The sequence below is a fragment of the Nothobranchius furzeri genome, chromosome 14 (genome assembly GCF_043380555.1).
Source record: "Nothobranchius furzeri strain GRZ-AD chromosome 14, NfurGRZ-RIMD1, whole genome shotgun sequence".
In the NCBI taxonomy this organism is placed as follows: Eukaryota; Metazoa; Chordata; class Actinopteri; order Cyprinodontiformes; family Nothobranchiidae; genus Nothobranchius; species Nothobranchius furzeri.
In genome coordinates, this window is record NC_091754.1 from 61,781,928 (window position 1) to 61,801,891 (window position 19,964).

Genomic DNA, 19,964 nt, shown 5'->3' on the forward strand with positions numbered 1-19,964 from the left:
CACATCAGTGGAAACATTCGGCAGCAGCACCGTTTGGTGTAAACAGCAGGATAAGTGGGCACTGAGTGGTGGGGACTGTAGCTGACCATGTTGTCTTACGTTAACATCTACTCTGTGTGATTTATTAAATACACAAAACCTTCATTTTTATCCATTTCTGTGGAAAAATGTCCTTAAATTCCTGTTAGCATCAACTTAACTTGGGAAGAACTGATCAGTAAAACAAAAAAAAAACTTATTTTGAGAATTTGGGAGAATAATATAAGCTGGTTTTGCTTTTAAAACCTGGTTTTGCCCGTATTATCACCAGAACCCCTTCCTTTCACCACATCACCCCGGTTCTCCAGCAGCTTCACTGGCTCCCAGTTAAATTTGGGTCCATCTTCAAAATTCTCCTCCATACCTTCAAAGCAATCCACAACCTCTCTCCTCCATATATCTCAGACCTTATAAGTATTCACACCCCATCCCGTTCTCTCAGATCTTCTTCTTCCATCCATCTTGCGGTTCCTTCTGCCCGTCTCGCTACCATGGGGAGCAGCGCTTTCAGCCGCTCTGCTCCTCGTCTCTGGAGCTCACTTCGCCCAGACATCAGGAACATCGACAGTTTTACCCTTTTCAAAACAAAACTCAAAACACACATGTTTAAATCTGCCTACAACCTCTGATTTTACTGAACTGTTTCTCTGTTTTTTCTTCTTTGGGTTTTATTATTGTTTTATTGTATTTTATTACGTGTTTTCTGTCAAGTGACCTTGGGTGTCCTGAAAGGCGCTTTTAAATAAAATGTATTATTATTATTATTATTAAAGCTGACACACGGGTTCATATTAATGGTTGAATGTTTTCAGATGTTTCAAGCTGAAGGTTCTAACCTAGATTTAGTTTTTTCTCCAGAAATGTTGACCATACACAAGCTTAAAATGTTTTCTACATCAATAAGGAACAGGAAGAGACCACAGGGCCCCTATGCCTTCCTTTTGTCTGTGTTGTTCTGCTCTAGCTTTTTGAGTTTGTGGACATTATTCAAACGTCTTTCCATTCAAGCAATATCACTCAGTATCTACTCTGTCGTTTGGTAATAATGGTTCCATTTCAGTCGTTCTCCAAGCGCAGTGATGAACAAAAGAAAGTTTAGCCCTTTCGTCATCCATGTGTACTGCAGACGTAAAACAGCACACATTAGACAACACTAACGAAATGAAGCGACTGCCTTTGTCTGACAAACAGCAACTTTTATTTATTAAATTTTATTCATTAACTTTTATTTATTTATTTGTTTATTTAACTGGTTTCCTGTCCGGTCACTGAATGACCTCTCCAACATGTCTTCTGGTTCCACACATCCTTGCAAATTGACTATTTCACGACCATAGGGTGCACCGTGTTATAGGGCGCAGCTTCAGTTACGGGTGTCTTTTTGGTATTTAACACGTACAAAAGGCGCACCAGGTTACAGGGCGCGGGCTCGGGAATCGGAACATATCAGTGCAAACCAGACATCGTGAAAATTATAAACAGCCAAAAGCATGCTTCACTTTACTGGTCTAGTCCTGGTTCAGACCTGGTTTAGAGCGCACGTGCGCTTCCTCATTGCGTGCGCTGACGGCTCGTGCTCTTCTTAAGGTTGGTTTATGCTTGACGCGTCCGCGAGGTCCGCACGGCTCCGCGCGGAAAAGTCGCGTCATTTTGCGTCATTTTAACAACCACGCCCCTCCACTGCGTCTCCGCACGGCCCAGAATTTCCGCAACGCGCACCTCGGAAAATTTCTAACCACGCGGACGGTCGGACGCGGAAAAACATGGCGAACCAGCAAGAACTAGTATGGCAGAGGTTCGTAAATACAGACATTTGTATGATTCAGCTCTCAGAGATCACCGTGATCAACATGTTGTTAATAATTCTTGGAGAGAAATAGCTCGCACTGTCGGAAAAGACGAGGACGCTGTTAAAAATGCTGGAATGCCATGTTGTAAACAGTCATTTCTACTTCTACTATGGTGTAGTGTTGGATGCATGCCGTAGAGCTCCATGCTGCCCCCTACAGTTTGGGACAATATTGGCTCGCCGCAGAGACGAGCCGCATGAACCATAAAAGCTGCGAGTTGTGAAGCGCGTTCCATCTGCGAGCCGCATCATCGCGCGGAAAGTGAATGTGTCAAGCATAAACCAAGCTTTATGCGCCGTGTTGAAGTTCAGAATGTGTTTACCGGTAGTTGGTGGATTTAACCACATAAACTTTCCACATGAACACAATCATATGTGTGTTATTAATAGGCCAAAGAAAATAGTGTGATTTGAATTGTGTTTTGTTTTAAAAAAAAAAAAGGCAGCGGGATCAAATATGAGTTTGGTTGTGCTTTATTTGAGTGCTATTAAATAATCATCAAATCCATCAAAGTCCTCATCTTCTGTATCTGATGAGAACAACTGGAACAACTGCACGTTCACGCCACGCCCCTTGTCTTCTACTACGTTTGCGTCTCACAACAACACAATAGGCACACCGCACCATAGGGCGCGGCGTACATTTTGGAGAAAATTTAAGACTTTTATGTGCGCCTTATGGTCGTGAAAATACGGTAAGATGTGTTCGAGAAACTAGGCAGTTAAAACATATTGGATAGTGACCCTCAAGTGCCAGGATTGGACGTGACAGATTTATTCGGCTGAGCGTTTACGGACACATTCTTGCATTATTTAAAGTGTTTCAGGTTTAAGCCTAAAAACGGAACAAATTAGAGCAAATTTATACAACACGAAACTATTAAAGTAAAATGTTTCACAGCGGTCTGGTGTCTTTGTTTGAAGTATTTACATGATGTCACTTCTGCGTGACAAAGTTGTTTATGTTGCAAACACCATCTATGTTGATGCTTAAACTTCTGCAGTTAGCGTGCAAACATGCTAATCATGTGAGCCTCCATAAACAGCTGAATATTTGTAAATTACAAACCATTAAATCTCAAAAGAGATCATTACTTATTTATTTTTTAATACCTCATTTTTATATCTAAACACAGCAGACTGTAGCAGAAGCCCAAAACATTTTACTCTGCAGGTTGGTCTCGCCGCCCTCCAGCAGAGCCTCAGCAGTCCTGAGTGGAAAAAACAAAGATTGGCGACAACTCATTTGAAACATCTTTGGCACTAACTTCGCACTATTAAGACTTGTGCTATTCTTTGTTTCAAGAGCAGTTATAAGTACTTAAAGCAGTTGTTTACTTGAGCCGGATGTTGCCGGAACAAGATCCGGGAACTATCTTATTTTGAAAGGACAGTTCCGGCAACTGTCTGCTAGGATCCGGCAACTCACGCGACAAACTTGTGCTACACGCGGGATTCGAATTACAGGTGAGCTAGGGAGCTCCTGGAAGCCCTCAACACGCCCAGGGAGAGTCCGAAACGATGGTTCTACTTCGGTCTATGTGGACTCTCCGGGGATTATTCAGAGCTGAGAGGTGCAGAGCTCTGATCGTTGACGCGCTCCAGACAGATGCATCCTGAGCACGGCCACAGTAACATTCTCAAAGTGTCGCCACCTCAAAAACTAAGTTAACACGTGATCGTTCATGTCGGCTCATTTCCTTTTATGTTTTCTGTCTTTTGTTTGTGTCTGATGCGTTTTACTGCTGCGGCGCGAAGTGCATCACCTGTTTTGTCCTCCAGTGACTTCAAGCTCTGTGAAGCTGACCCCCGTCAGCTTCAAAAGTGCAGGCGAATAGGCTGCTCGGTTAGTGCTCCGTTTGTGCTGATTTGTGCAGGTGAAGCTGACGTTCGTGCTGCTATGGTTTCTGAGATATTTAACTTTATTGTATAGGTCATTCAGAGGTCACCGTCCCCTCGGACTACTCCAAACTGCTCCAAAGTGGACCATAATAGTCTACCTCTTTAGTGCTTCGTTTGTGCTGATTTGTGCAGGTGAAACTGACGTTTGTGCTGCAACGGTTTCTGAGATATTACTCGTTTTAATTTAGCATGACGAGCGATGAAGCGATCAGCTCGGATTGGCAAGTTTCCATGTTTGAAAAGGCCGTGTTTTATGTTTTTGAACTCCGCTTCAACAGTGGCTGAGCTTGCTGTGATGCTGGAGCTTTGAAATGCAGGGACCATTATTCCTGTCCAGAGTGGCAAGTATGTGGAATAATGTCAGGAAGGAAGTGAATATTATCCCTGTCCCCATCAGCTGAAGCAAGTGACCTGCTCTCCTCACATATTTCTGTTATCCACTGTCGTATGTCAGTCTGGATCTCATCAAGGGATTCCTCTCTGTCTCGTCAGGAACGATGATGGAGTCATCAGCAATTTGGGCTTTCAGATATTTTTTGCTTGTTTCTGATGCAAGAGGGGCCCCAGAACTGTCATCACCTTCCGCTTCACTGAGGGCCACAACCATGATGGCGCGTTGGAGGTGTTTTGCTTGGTCCAAGCACTGTGACTGCAGACATTTTGCAATTGACCTGACAAAGAAATCTTTAACACGGCGTGTTTTCTTCTTCAGGCAGTCCCACTGGCACGTCATCTTGGTGCAGTGTGCAACATCCACCCTGATGAAACAAGGGGGAGGTTCAGCGGCCCGAGTTCCAAGAAGGACATGAAAGCATTCGTTGATGTAGGACTTCAGATCAGGGTGAGGAGTAAAAGCCTTGACCAGAGCACCAAGAATAGCTAGAGAAAAGTCACTCACAGCTTCCTTTGGTACAGGCGCACCCGAACGAATCCATTCTGTCAACCAGTTTGCGATGGCATTAATATCGTGTTTTTCTGACAACATTTGCACTACTGGGACACTGGGGCAATTTTTTGCTGTCAGAAGGCCTTGGTATATAAAGACATGACCAGATCTGCCATTTGGTGTTTGCAGCTTTTTCACAACTGAGCCCGTTGGGTCAAAGCACACAATTGAGGAATTTGTTTTGGACAACGTTTTGTAAACATTAGGGGTGGGCCGGTACGCCCCTGTCGGTCCGGTACTCACTTTCGTACAGAGTTTCTACTCTAATTGCGTTGCACATTAACCTACAGCATGCTAACTAAACACATAGTGGAGCACCGCAGAAGTTATGGCAAGCAACTCGGGAGAGGAAGAGCTCGAATATCCACCGTTGTTATTAAAGTCTCCTGTTTGGGAACACTACGGCTTCCCGGTGAGATATGTAGCAATGAACACATGTATCCCCACATTGCCAAGCTAGCAAAATGCTACCTTGCCATACCAGCATCCTCTGTCCCCAACGAGAGTTTTTTTTTCTACTGCTGGAGATATCGTAACTGCCAACAGATCTGCCCTTTCTGCAGACAATGTGGACTAATTTCTGGCAAAAAACATGAAGGTTGAGTGAACCTAAAAAGGCAACAAGCTGGAACTTCTCCATGTTGCAGACTGTTTTTGCTAACCTATTTCAATCTGAATAATTCCGTTTGTTCTTCATTTACACTTTAAGTTCTTAAAAAAACAGCACAATAATCATCTTGCAGATTCCTAAATAAATATTTAAACTTGCATGTCTCATACGGCTGCCACATCGTTGCCGCCCGCCTTCGACGTCTCCAAGTGTGTTGCCCTGCTTCCGCCCTTCCGAGAGACTGACGTGGATGGGTATTTTTCTGTTTTCGAGCAGATTGCGGTGACCTTCCAGTGGCCTCGTGAGGTGTGGTCATTATGTTTGCAATGCAGGCTCACAGGTAAGGCCCTTCAGGTCATTTCGGCTCTGTCTCTAATGGGCAGTTCTGATTATGAGTGTGTAAAAACCTCTGTGTTAAATGCATATGAACTCATTCCTGAGGCTTATCGTCAGCGTTTTCGCTCCGATAAACCTCGGTCTAACCAGACTTATGTGGAATATGCTCATGAGAAATCCGTACTCTTTGAAAAATGGTGTTCGGCTTCAGGGGTAGACTCCTTAGCTGACCTCAAAGAGCTAATTATGGTGGAGGAGTTTGAAAGACACGTGCCTGAGAAGCTCGTTATGTATTTGAATGAACAGAAGGTCTCCACTCTCTCTGCTGCGGCCCTGTTAGCAGATGAGTTCTCGCTAACGCATCGGGCTTGGGAGTCAAGAGCTGACCCCGGTCAACGTAGGAGACCCTCTGACACCTCCTCTGACCCTAGTGACCTTCCGGAGTGTTTTTATTGTCATGAAAGAGGTCATGTGATTCGTGATTGCTTTCATCTCCAGCGGAAAAATCGGAGGAGTGGGAACCTACCTCCGACAAAGCCCATAGCTGCTTGTGCTAAGAGCTGGAAGGCAAAGCTCTTGATTTCCTGGTTGATCTACGTTCCAACCCTCACCTATGGTCACGAGCTTTGGGTATTGACCAACAAAATGAGATTGCGAACACAAGAGGCCGAAATGAGTTTTTTTCTTCAGGGTGCCTGGGCCTTAGAGACAGGGTGAGAAGCTCGGTCATCCAGGAGGGGTTCGGCGTAGATCTGCTGCCAGTTGAGGTTGCTTGGGCATCTAGTTACGATGCATCCTGCACGCTTCCCTGGTGAGGTTTTTTTTTGGGCACGATCAACCAGGAACAGACCAAGGACACGCTGGATGGACCATGTCTCACGACTGGCCTTAGCGTTCCCCCGGAGGAGCTGGCCCAAGTGTTGGGCATTAGGAAAGTAGACCGCTGCAGGCTTCACAATTTCTTTTGTTGTTAAGCCTTGAAATCACATTTTCAAACACTTCCATGTTGCTCATGCATGCATTTTTCCAAGGTTTTCTTTTTTATTTGTGGTTTTTAGCAGTTGAAGATTACAATACTAGACTACTGCCTATGTGTATATACATGTACCTTGTTGTTATTTATCTTCAAATTATTCTCTTAAGCATATGTGTTGCTATAACAAGTGAATTTACCCACTGTGGGATTAATAAAGTGTGTTCTATTCTATTCTTTATTCTAGCCTCATGGAGGGGGCCGTCGGCTAGCACACTGCTGCTGACCACTTAAACATTCTTCGTCTCCTGAAAATAACATTTCACTTTCTTTGACGTTGAATGTGCTACTACTAGTTTACCCGTTGAATTAATTATAGATACATTTGTTATCTTTATCCTAGTGAATCTCTTACCAAACAGAATATTTACTAAGGAATCGCAATTCAGCCAATTGTCTCTTCTGATGTTAGAACTAATTTTATAGTACTGTTCAAAACCCAGTGTGAGGTTTTCACACAAACAACAACTTTATACGTTCATATTTTAGAAAATTTTATTACACAATTAAAATATACATGTACAAATATTGGTTATTAGTGGCATTTAGAAGGAACAAACTGAGGGTTACAATGCTACAGCTAATAAATACAAGTACAATTTGCTACGGGCAATGATTGTAGAAGCTTCAGCCCTCAGTTGGCTGCTTTAGCAGGTAAGTGTAAGGTTTCAGTGGTGACCTTTTTTCATTCTACAGCAAGAGATTAACAGAAATACAAGTAAAGGAATTCCGTAGTTGGATCATTTAAGCTGTTTTTACAGGACCGGAGCGTTTGCAAAACGGGATTTGCCGCGGCTCCCTGGGGAGGGTAAAGGTCGTTTATAAGATCAGACCGTGGCGGTAATGTGGCGCAATCGTGGCAATTTTATAAAAGATTAGGTGATGGTGACATAAAGGGGGTATGGGGGTGGTCTCTGCACTCCTGCAGACTTCCGTTTATCTTGGACATAACTTGCTTTTTATTGCGATTGAAGCTGTGATCGTCAAGTTTTTTTTTTTAACAAGCAGCTCCTAAAGGTGTCTGTCCCCATCCGTCCCTGTGCAGTCTCTGATGATCTGAGCTTCAGCTCTAACAGAGAGGCGCGTGGAGCGCTGCGGCGCTCCAGTTTGCCATCTCAGCTGATTTTGTTCAAAAAGCAAACCTTACCGCCTGTGTTTACTTTCATTTTCAATAAATTTGCCAGCCGGAGCTCAGCAATGACCCCCCACGTCATCATGACATCTGCCTCTGTTGCGCCATGGCGCATACGACAGACCATTATCGCAATATTACTACCAAGCAAGGTGGAACGAATGCCGCTATATTCGCGCAACGCCATGCCGGCATGGCGCGTTTAAAGACATACCATTGCGGTAATAGTACGCCAATTTGCCAGCATGGTCTGTCTTGTAAAAAGGGCTACAGAGGTTGAGTTAGTGGTGGGCAATATAAATAATATAAGGTAGAAACGATATAAAATTGGGTAATGATAAGTTTTTGGCTCTACCGCGATAACACATGATGTCACTAAGATGTGCACCCACGCCGACATTGGAACAACAGAATGGCAGTGACTGCATGCATGCAGCAGCAGGAGGAGGAGCATTCTACACTTTTTGGACACGTCTTTATTCTTCTGCAATATATTTTCCGTATGAGGATTTTTTAAAGCATGTCATTTTGACATACCGTAAATCCTCTAATACAGGCCCGGGCCTCTATTTGACTCAAGCTCATCAAGCTCCAGGCCTTTATTGGAAGGAGGGCCAGAATTAGAGGCAGGCCTCTATTTCCATTTGAGCAAAATGAACTAATGTTCATTGGAGTTTTTGACAATTAAAATTGTGCCCACATTTTCAAAGTTAAACACATTTCTTTTAACAACGGTAGTTTCTGCTTCAGTCATCTCCCCCCTCCCCCTGCTTTAGCCCTCCCCCCCCCCGCGCAGCGGCTGCAAACTCACTGATGCGCCTGCAGCCTCTCGGAGTTCCTGCTGCTCTAAACATTAAAATAATTATTTCATTTTCTGTTCCTCACTTCTGATTACCTTCAGTGGTGTCTGTTTGTTGCAACCAGCAGGAACAAACACTAACTTGTTTTTATTTGGCTATTTTTCTGTCCTGCCTGTTTATTATCTTCCTGCATCTCCTCTCAATCCTAAAGAGAAACTGCTACCTGGGTTCATATATATTCACCTTATGAGTTACCTTTGAACTGCAGTTCTAAAAGATCTACCGACCGCAAAAACAGCGGAGCGCTCGCTGTTTGGCGGCCGTATCAGTGATCAGTGCGTCTGAGGACAAGGTGATGCGCGCAGCGCCCCGCTCCACAGCATGCAGCGAAACGCATCAGGCGCAAATAAAAGACAGAAAACACTAAAGGAAATGAACTGACATGAACGATCGCGTGTTAAATTAGTTTTTGAGGTGGCGACACCTGATTGTTACTGTGGCCGTGCTCAGGAGGCAGATCTACCGACCGCGAAAACAGCGGAGCGCTCCCTGCTTGCCGGCCGCATCAGTGATCTGTGCGTCGGAGGACAAGTTGATGCGCTCCGCTCCACAGCAGCGATACACATCAGGCGCAAATAAAAGACAGAAAGCATTAAAGAAAATGAACCGACATGAACGATCGCGTGTCAGTACCTACGGTCTGGCACAGCGCGTTGCCCCCCCCCGAGCGCAGGAGCTTGTCACCTGCTGACAGCAGGCTGCTGTCTTTTCCGAGGGCTGCATCTTGCCGGTCATTATCACGTGACAGCGACTAGTCGACGACAGGCATAAAAAGTCACTATAGTGAAGTTGACTAGTTCATACAACCCCTACTGCTGCTCTCCAGAGTGTTCTGCAGCATAATCAGCACGTTCTCTTTGAACTTGATAGTGTAATGACCTGGCTGGGGTTGTAAGCCAGGTGCATTCTGGGTATTGTGTTATATGTGTTTCCTATGGTTCTGCTAGTTCCTATGTGCTGATTTGCGTGTTGTGTGAGTGTTATGTAAGCCACAGGGAAGGTGATGTGTGTTCTGTGGAGCGGGTTGAATTAGCATGGTTAACTGACACCGTGACTCTGTGTGGTAGGAGCGTGATAGAGGATCGTGTCTGTAGCGTTACAAAGCGTTGAAGAAAGAGCCTAATAAAGGGCTGCGTGAACCTCTACTGCCTCCTGCTGGTTGATTTGGGGTCTATAACCCTGTCGCTGGGACGCTCATACTTGCTTGTTACTACATTCTGCCCGGCCACAATAAGAGACCGGCCATTATTTACCTCAACTGACTCTGACACCGGCCACAATTGGAGGCCCGGCCTTATCGTAATAGCAGATGCTTCATATGCAATATAGATTGGAGGCCACATCGCCCAGCCCTAGGTTGAGTGATGCAAAAGCAAAATGTGCTGCTTTATTTTAGGGCTGTGATGGTACTAAACTGTCACAGGAAAGAATCAGCAATGGGCGCATGCAACCTGAAAATCGCAAGTTAGTCACTGGAAATGTGCTCCTTTCACACTAGCACCGGCTCCACACCGCTCGGGTAGCCCCAGTCAGCCCCAGCCTGGTGCAGTCGATTCCACACATCAGAATCAGAATCAGAATCAGAATAGGTTTATTGCCATTTTCAGTTAACAAACAATTCACAAACTAGGAACTTGCTTCGGTACTAACGTGCTACATATAACATGAATAATATAATTAAAAATAGAATAAAGTAGAATAAAATATAATAAACTAGCATAAAACTTTGCTATAACAATGGCAGGTAAAGGTAATTTGGCCGATAACGTGACGTTATGTCAAGTACCGAAGACGAGCATGGTTGTGTATTTATAAGCTGTTCACAAGTCCAACGGCAGATGGAAAGAAGCTGTTCTTATGGAGGGGGGTTCTGGTCTGGATGGACCGTAACCTCCTGCCCGAGGGAAGCGGCTCGAAAAGTCTGTGACCCAGGTGAGAAGGGTCAGCTGCTATCCGGCCTGCATGCCCCCGAGTTCTGGAGACGTACAGGTCCTGGAGAGATGGAAGGCTGCAGCCAATCACCTTCTCAGCGGCGCGCACAATGCGCTGCAGTCTATGTTTGTCCCTCACTGTGGCTCCAGCGTACCACACAGCAATGGAGGAGGTGAGGATGGACTCAATGATGGCCGTGTAAAACTGCACCATCATCTGGGCCGGCAGCTTGGCCTTTCTCAACTGCCGCAGAAAGTACATCCTCTGCTGGGCCTTTTTGATCAGGGAGCTGATGGATGACTCCCACCTAAGGTCCTGTGTGTTGGTCGTTCCGAGGAAGCGGAAGGAGTCCACAGTGGTGACGGGGGAGTCCGTCAGGACGAGGGGGAGAGATGGGGCTGTGACTTTCCTGAAGTCCACAATCATCTCCACTGTCTTCTGAGCATTGAGCTCCAGGTTGTTGCTGCTGCACCAGTACACCAGCCGTCCCACCTCCCTCCTGTAGGCGGACTCATCACCGTCAGAGATGAGCCCGATGAGGGTGGTGTCGTCCGCAAACTTGATCAGTTTAACGGAGTCATGGCTCGAGGTGCAGCAGTTTGTGTACAGGGAGAAGAGCAGAGGAGAAAGTACACAGCCCTGTGGAGCTCCTGTGCTAATTTTCTTAGCGGTGGAAACATTCTTCCCCAGCCGCACGCACTGCCTACGGTCTGTCAGGAAGTCAGTGATCCACCTGCAGGTGGAATTGGGTACGTTGAGCATGGAGAGTTTGTCCTGGAGCAGAGCAGGGAGGATGGTGTTGAACGCAGAGCTGAAGTCCACAAACAGGATCCTAGCGTAGGTTCCCGGGGAGTCCAGGTGCTGCAGGATGAAGTGGAGGGCCAGGGTGATGGCATCGTCTACAGACCTATTGGCTCTGTATGCGAACTGCAGAGGGTCCAGGTGGGGGGAGGTGAAGGACTTGAGATGAGGGAGGACCAGGCGCTCAGAAGACTTCATGACCACAGACGTCAGCGCCACAGGCCTGTAATCATTCAGTTCAGTGACATGGGGTTTCTTAGGCACAGGAACAATGGTGGACAGCTTAAAGCAGGCTGGAACATGGCAGGACTCCAAGGAGATGGTAAAGATGTCCGTGAAGATTGGAGACAGTACCTCTGTGCAGTGTCTCAGGGTCCTTTCTTAGGAATGCCAGAATGCAGTAAGAAGTTCTCAGCTCCTAGCTAATCAGCATTATAACGCCGTAAGGCCAGGTGGGCTGATTCTACCCACCAATCGGAGGTTTCCCCTAATGGAAGGTGTGAATTTGAGCCAGCTTATCAGTCAGCAGTGGGGGTGTTGGCTCTGGTCAGCCTGAAGCAGACCACCTCAGGAAGAGGGCTGAAAAACAGTCCGGTTGCTCCCTGACAAAAGGCAGGTTGTGCTAATGTGGACACTCTCCATGCTATCCAGACCATGCAGAGCCGATGCTAGTACAAGCACTCATTATCAGTACATAAAACAAATAAGCAAGATATTATCTGAAGCACTCAACACCAAATCACATAATAAATGTCTAGTTCAGATAACACACAGGCACTAGAAGACTTCCCTCTAGCTTCCTTCTTTCAACTCAGCAGTACAGATGTTCGATGCCCACTTGATCATTGGATTTAGGCACATTTCTAGCAAACCACAAAGTCAAAAACTTACTGAACCACAGATTATTCACACTGTTACATCCCTAGGTGTTGGAAACACTGAGGGAACATTTCCAGCACTTATACTTGAAATTAGCAGCTTCATCGAATACATCTAAAAACAAAAACAAGGTCAGGGACGAGGTCCTGCCCCAAGTGGAGGAGTGCAAGTATCTCAGGGTCTTGTTGGCGAGTAAGGGAGAGATGGAATGGGAGATCGATAGGCGGATTGGTGCTGCAACTGCAGTGATGCAGGCGTTGTACCGATCTGTCGTGGTGAAAAGAGAGCTGAACCGGAAGGCAAAGCTCTCGATTTACAGATCTACGTTTGTAAGATCAACTATGGTCATGAGCTTTGGGTAGTGACCAAAAGAATGAGATGGTGGATAGTAGTGCCCCATCGAGTTTTCTTTGGAATGTGGCTGGGCTTTCCCTTAGATATAGGATGAGAAGCTCAGTCATCCTATAGGAGCTCGAAGTAGACCGGCAAAGCAGTCATTCCTGCTAGAGACCTCTGCAACTGAATTGCTTAAACGAGTGATCCAGACCTTTAACTACTACATTTATTAAACAAATAGGGGTCCAGAAACTTCATCTTTCAAAACAATCATCTACTGGCAGTAGAACGTGAGGACGTTCTGTTGGTTTCCTCGTATTAATACCGCAGGACAGTGGAGGCCACAGGTGAGGGTGTCCAGCCAGGCCATGTACAGAACTCTGGGACAGTCACTTTGTGGAACCGGAAGGCTCCTGGTGGGTAAAAATAATATTCACATCAACATTATTGAATACAGTGATACTAGAAACAGTTGAGTTTTGGTTATTTATCACTTTTCATATTTAACCCCCAGAAACCCAAATTTAGAAAACAACTGCAAAATCTTTTTTTAACCTTTCACATGTTGTTCTAGGAGGCCAGATAAACGGGCCTATTTACACATTTTAACAGCCAATAGTGTTGCAGAACTGAGCAATAGGACCTATTAGCAATGTAAATGTGGTTTTAAAATGAAAAAAATGGGGAATGTTTATTCTTGTAGACTTAAATCTGATGTTGTAATATTACAACCGTGGGTCTCTGGGAGTTGGGACTTTAGAGACTGTTGAATTTTTATGCTCGCGATTGCCCCCTCAGGCCAAAAGCGTAACTGCGGCTTCAATAGTAGGCTCGTGCACGAGGCACGCATACTGTACGTGCACACTCCGTGTGTGTGTGTGTGTGTGTGTGTGTGTGTGTGGCCCGGAGGACAGAGGACAGGAGAACGTGCAGCTAATTAATTAAATAATGTGGTTCTGTACCTTTCTCTTCAGCACAGCCGACAAAGGTTTATGATGGGTCAGTCCTCCTGCATGCTCAGATCATTCCCTTCCCTTGCTTGAAAAATTGTTCCAAAATGAAAGTTGAACCCACACCTTTTTATCTGTGAATTCAATGCCGTTCGGCGAGTCTCAAATAAAAATTTGGGCATCTTACTATAAAAAATATACCATTAATGTAAAAAAGAAAATCTAAATAAACTATGTTCACATCCAGAATCAAACCCAGGTCTTCTGCATGGGAGTCAGATATCTTACAAGGTGAGCTACTCTCTAGTAACATTCACAGTATCTGTAGCATTTATATCCTTGATAACAGCTGAAACGTCAACCCAAAGAATGGTTCAGAGTGAAAATGGCTATTTTGTTGCTAATTAGCAGGAAATATCTAGAAGAAAGTTCTACAGAAAGTAGCTAAGGGTCCTCAGAAATGTAGCTAGCTTTGTCACTAGGCGTTAGGAACAGCGACAAAGTGGCACTGCCTCTCTCTCTGCTGCTAAAGCTACGGATAGCAAATGCTACGGGCGATGCCTGAGCGTGAACGCGCATGAAGCAGCCTGCTCGACCCGAGCATCTCTCTTTTTCTGTGATTTTGCAGAAAAACAGGCAATCACAGTAAAAATGCCAGGGCTCATTCTACAGGACCAGGGCATTGCAGGAGAATGTATGAAGAAGACATTTATTATTTCTATACGTGTTTTGGCCGTCAAACTTCCATAATGCCCCTTTAAAAAGTACATTTCTGGGTAAAATGAAAGTTTTCTGTTTCTTGTAGAAAGGACTCTACTGCTGAGTGCCTCTGAATCTCTGATCATTACTGAACAAGTACTCACACAAGGACTAGAGCAGTATGTTGGGAATTCTTTCGGATGATTTCGTTCAGCCTCACTTTACTTTCAGACTGTAGAGAAAAGGAAATAAGCTGACTTTAGTCACATTTGAAAGAAGTGTACAACATATTTTCATACATAAATAACTGACAGGGAAAAAAAATATGTCTCCACGTGTCAGTTGACTAAACACAAACCTTTAGCTTGAAGGCCTCATACTCTTTATCAGATATTTTCCAAGGAGCATTCTGTCTCAGTTCCTGGATGGATACGCCTTCCTCCTGCTCATCAAACAGCCTGAAGGGGGCGACATTCTCCTCAAACCTGCTCAAGCTGCAGAGCAAAGAGAAACACAAAACAAAAGGTAGTTTGCTGTAAAAAAATGTTTTATATTAAAATATTTTAATAAAGTACATACCACAAAACTATTCTAAGTTAAAAACACAAACAGCAACACCATTACTTTTTTCACATGGAAACAACATTTTAGCTAAATGTTGCGCTGTTATTGGACTGCCCAGCTTTCTTTAACCTGCTGGAAATATGCACCAGCTCACTAGATCCATACTGGATGAAGCTAAATTAATGAATGAATGAACATTGTTAGTTGTAACACTTTAATGGAAGGCTGATATTTCAATGTCTCCGACATGCAGGCTAGCATTAGCATTGCAGCAAAGCTAGCAGCTATGCTAAGCTTTAAAAGCATAATGAAAAACCATGAAGATTGCATCATTTGAAAAACAAAACCTTTCCAACATTCTTGTTAAGATGTTACTTGATGCACACTTACAAAACCCAAAATCTTGTGAGTCTTAGATGTTTCAGCGTGAGCTGTGACCTTCTAAAAGAATGAAAGTTTCCCATACATACCTTTTGGGATGAGGTTGTTTGTCTACGTCTGTCATGACGATGACATCATGGACATCCAGTCGGAACCTCTTCAGCAACGCGAGGATTCTAAAATACACAAAAATCAGAAGTTCAATATCTGATCTGATTTGATAATGGATACATGGACAGATGAACAGAACATCTATGACAGCTTCCAGTCAGGTTTTCGTAGAGCTCATTCTACTGAAACCGCTCTTCTTAGGGTCTCTAATGACCTTCTGACCCACAGTGATGCAGGGGACTGTTCTAGTCCTGCTGGACCTGACTGCAGCCTTTGACACTGTTGACCATCACCTGCTACTGGAGAGGCTGAGAGACTGGGTAGGCCTATCAGGATCCGCTCTGGAGGGGTTCTCCTCTTATCTCTTTGAGCGCTCCTTTTCTGTGGCCGTCTCCAAGTTTAGATCCTCCACCACCTCCCTTACCCATGGTGTCCCACAAGGTTGTGTGCTGGGGCCTCTACTCTTCCTCCTCTACCTGCTTCCTCTTCTGCACATCCTGAGCTCCTTCAAATGAATATCATACCATCTTTATGCAGATGACATCCAACTGTACATCTCCTTTAAGCCCCATGAGATGTCTAAGCTGCAGCTGTTACACACCTGCTTAGACTCTATCAAAGCCTGGATGGCTGGGAGCTTTCTGCAGCTGAATGAAGATAAGACTGAGATCCTCATCTGTGCCCCAGACAAGCTGGTTCCCAAAGTCAGAGACTCTCTTGGTCAGCTTGCTTCTCACACCAAACCTTCTGTCAGGAATCTTGGTGTGACCTTTGACCCAGCTCTCACCCTGGATTCTCATGTCAGTTCTCTTGTTCGCTCTTCCTTCTTCCATCTCAGGAACGTTGCTAAGCTGAGTCCCATTCTGTCCCACTCTGAACTTGAGACAGTTCTCCACACCTTCATCTCCTCACGCTTAGACTACTGTAACTCTCTTTTCACGTGTCTGAGCAGAACCTCCCTGAACCGTCTACAGGTGGTTCAGAACGCCTGTGCTCGGCTTCTGACCAAGTCCTCCAAACACACCCACATCACCCCGCTTCTCCTCCAGCTTCACTGGCTGCCAGTCAACTTCAGGGTTCATTTCCAGATCCTGGTTCTGGTCTATAGGGCCTTACATGGACAAGCACCATCTTACATTGGTGATCTTCTTAGTCCCTACACCCCCAGCAGGTCCCTGAGGTCCAGTGAACAAAGCCTACTGGTTGTGCAGCACCAGGCTAAAGGTCAAAGGTGACACATCATCTGCTGCTGTGGCCCCCAGACTCTGGACCTCTCTCCCCCTGAGCCTGAGATCAGTGGACTCAGTGGTCTCCTTTAAAAAGCAGCTGAAGACTCACTTGTTCAAGCTGGCTTTTGTTTGACCTTCTTCACCTCTCTCTCTTTATTCTGCTCTCCCCACCTATTCCACCTTCCTCAGGATCCACTGATTTCCCTCTTTCCTGTTCACTCTCTCTTTCTTTACATTTTTTCTTTTAAATCGCAATTGCTTATTTTTGCTCATTTTAAATATGTTTTGAAACATTTTCTAAATGCTTTTTTTATATTTTTACATTTTTTTTGTTTTTGTGAAGCGCCTCATGATTTTTATCTTGAGAGGCGCTATAGAAATGATATTTTCTTCTTCTTCTTCTTCTAAATAGATGCATATTTACAACATAGTATCATTGAAAATGAAGTTTGAAAATGAAGACGTGGAATTGCATAGACAAAATGAACTAGTACGTTAAACTGGAATGTTTACTGTGTAAAGTTCCTTGATATGATTCCGGTTGTGATTTGGTGCTGTCTAAATAAACTGAACTTGTCTTGTCCACGAGCCGAGGTGTGTGCTCCTCTCCCACTAACCATTTGCAAGTCAGTTTCCCACAGGTGAGGAGCGGGGGGGCAGCATCTGCACTGACTTTCCAATCAGGAGGTCGGGTATAAAGGGAGGATGGAGACACCACTCTACGCCGGATGATTGCTCCAGTTTAGGTAGCCCCAGCGACTCGTGTTTGTTTGCTCGCTTGACTCATTTTTGGAATATTGGATTTAGAACTTTGGACTGTCTTGGATTACGTTTTTGGATTATCCTTTGAAACTCCTGTTTTGTTATTCAATTTTTTTTATTAAGTTTTCCAAATTTTTATATACAAACACAAACAAAATACCCAAATACCCACCCCCCTTAGCACAGGCTAACTCAAAACTACACACAACCACCATTCATAATAATTTCAAAACATGCTATCCAACAACTTTTATATCTTTTTACCAATAAAAAACAAAAATTCATTCCAGGTTTCAAAATATGAGTCTTTTTTTCCCTTCATTTTAGCAATTGATAGTTCATAAGATACAATCTCCGTCATCGTTATTATCCCGTCTCTGTAACCAGGTAACTTTTCCATTTACACAGTATGACTCTAGCTGCTGAAATAAAACATGTAAGAGCCAGAGCCCCTGCCATTGTAGATATTTCGGTACACACGATAAGTCTCCTAATAAAGTCGAGCAGTTTCCAGGAGCCGGATACCCAACCACTCTTGCATTGTATTCAATATTTTTTTCCAAAAAGGTTGAGCAACATAGCATGACCACATAGAATGAATAAAAGTACCTTCCTGCCTTTTACATTTCCAGCATAAATTGTTCTTCATTAAACCCATTTTATAAAGACGAACCGGTGTACAGTAATATATGTGGATTATGTCTGTGAAGGTTCTCAGTCATCCAGGTCATTGCAGTCTAAGGAGCTTTGAAAGTAAAGCGTATGGACTTCTTTGAGTTGCTTGAAGACGTTTCACCTCTCATCCGAGAGGCTTCTTCAGTTCTAAGGTCAAATGGTGGAGAGTCCCAGATTTAAACCCAGTGGGAGTTTCCCCCCGAAGAGGGAACAAAAGACCCCTTGATGATCTTCTACATAAACACATTGAGGGTGTGTGTGGGTCCTATTCAGCCAGAGTTTCGGGTGAGCTCATTGTGAAACCTGGCCCCACCCTATCATGTGAATTCCTGAGGTCAGATGGCCCAGGATATGCGTGGGTGTTGAGGCATCTGGGAAGTGATCTCAAAACTGGATGCACAGTTGATGAAACATCTAAATGAATATCAGGTAATGGACACCTGTCAGTCTGGTTTTAGACAACAGCACAGCACTGAAACTGCTCACGTTCGGGTGTTTAATGACATTTTTCTGGCTTTAGATTCAGGTTTCCATGTGGTTCTGGTACTTTTGGATCTATCTGCAGCATTCGACACGATCGATCATGACATTTTGATCACAAGACTTCACACTTGGGCTGGCATTTCAGGCACAGCCCTGGATTGGTTTAGGTCATACTTTTGTAACAGGTCTGCTAGGGTCATGTTGGATGGCTGTTCATCCGAGTCACAACCTCTACGTTGGGGTGTCCCACAAGGTTAAATTCTCGGCCCGTTACTGTTCAACCTCTATATACTGCCCTTAGGAGCCATTTTCAGAAAGCACGCTGTCTCATACCATCTTTACGCTGACGACTGTCAAATCTACTTTTCATTCAAGCCAACTCAATCAACGAAAGCTCTGTCTGATTGCATCCTTGAGGTCGAGCAATGGCTAGCTGACAACTTCCTCCATCTTAATGACTCCAAGACTGAGTTAATCGTTTTCAGTCCTAACAGTACCACGGCGACTCATCAACCTGACCTCAACTATCTCTCACCTAATGTGTCCTCTGTAATCTCCAAACTTGGAGTAAAAATGGACCAGGCTCTGAAGATGGATGCCCAGGTCAATAACACAGTTAAATCATGTTTTTACCACCTAAGACGCATCTCGAAACTAAAGCACATCCTGAGTGTCCGTCTTCTGAAATCTGTGGTCCACACTTTCATCACCTCAAGGCTGGATTACTCCAACTCCTGCTTATACGGCATCAGTAAAGCAGCTCTTTCTAGACTTCAGCTGGTCCAGAATTCAGCAGCTAGGTTGCTGACTGGAGCTGACAGAAGACAACACATTTCTCCAATTCTGAAATCTCTCCACTGGTTGCCCGTGCAGTTCAGGATAAACTTCAAAATTATGCTTCTCACTTACAAATCCTTGAACCATCAAGCTCCTCCATATCTGTGTGAACTTGTCCATTACTACAACCCGCCGCGTGCTCTCAGGTCTGAAGATGAGCTCCTCCTAGCTGTTCCGAATGCACGTTTAAAAAGCCGTGGAGAAAGGGCTTTCTCTGTCTGTGCACCAAAGCTGTGGAACGCATTACCACTGCTAGTGAGGCTAGCACCAACAGCTAGCATTTTTAAATCACGCCTGAAAACTCACTACTTCAACCTAGCTTATACAACATAATTATGAACCTCACTTACATCTGCACTGTTTATAAACTGACTCCACAATTATCGACTTCCGCATTATTGAGGTTCTTTGTTAAATGTTTTTTCCTATTTTTATTCACCCTGTGTCTTATTGATTTTTAGCTGTTATTTTTGGGAATTTTGTTGTATTTCCTTTTTATCTTTTATCTGTGTTCAACATGTTTATATAACGCCTGTTTAATTAACCAACATTTTTAGTGTACAGCGCCTTGTTTGGTTGTAATGCCTTGTGAATGTGCTTTATAAATAAAATTAGATT

At 44.4% G+C, this 19,964-nt stretch overlaps 1 protein-coding gene across 1 annotated transcript; it reads right to left on the minus strand.

Annotated features, from left to right (window-relative positions):
* Window positions 1–12,884: 12,884 nt before the first annotated feature.
* Window positions 12,885–15,421, minus strand: LOC139062683 (solute carrier family 12 member 3-like). The gene is made up of 4 exons (XM_070544288.1): window positions 15,339–15,421; window positions 14,663–14,798; window positions 14,469–14,536; window positions 12,885–13,068 (listed from the first exon to the last, which is right to left on the minus strand). The coding sequence occupies exons 1-4, from the start codon at window positions 15,371–15,373 to the stop codon at window positions 12,930–12,932; spliced, it is 378 nt and encodes a 125-aa protein (XP_070400389.1). The 5' UTR covers window positions 15,374–15,421; the 3' UTR covers window positions 12,885–12,929.
* Window positions 15,422–19,964: the final 4,543 nt, after the last annotated feature.

What these genes read in the sequence shown, in the direction of transcription:
- LOC139062683 (XM_070544288.1), bottom strand. Translation starts at nt 15,373, where the DNA reads ATGACAGACGTAGACAAACAACCTCATCCCAAAAG. An exon ending in AAACAACCTCATCCCAAAAG is followed by an intron (nt 14,799 to 15,338) that starts GTATGTATGGGA and finishes TTTGCTCTGCAG; the next exon opens with CTTGAGCAGGTTTGAGGAGA. An exon ending in CATACTGCTCTAGTCCTTGT is followed by an intron (nt 13,069 to 14,468) that starts GTGAGTACTTGT and finishes TTTACCCACCAG; the next exon opens with GAGCCTTCCGGTTCCACAAA.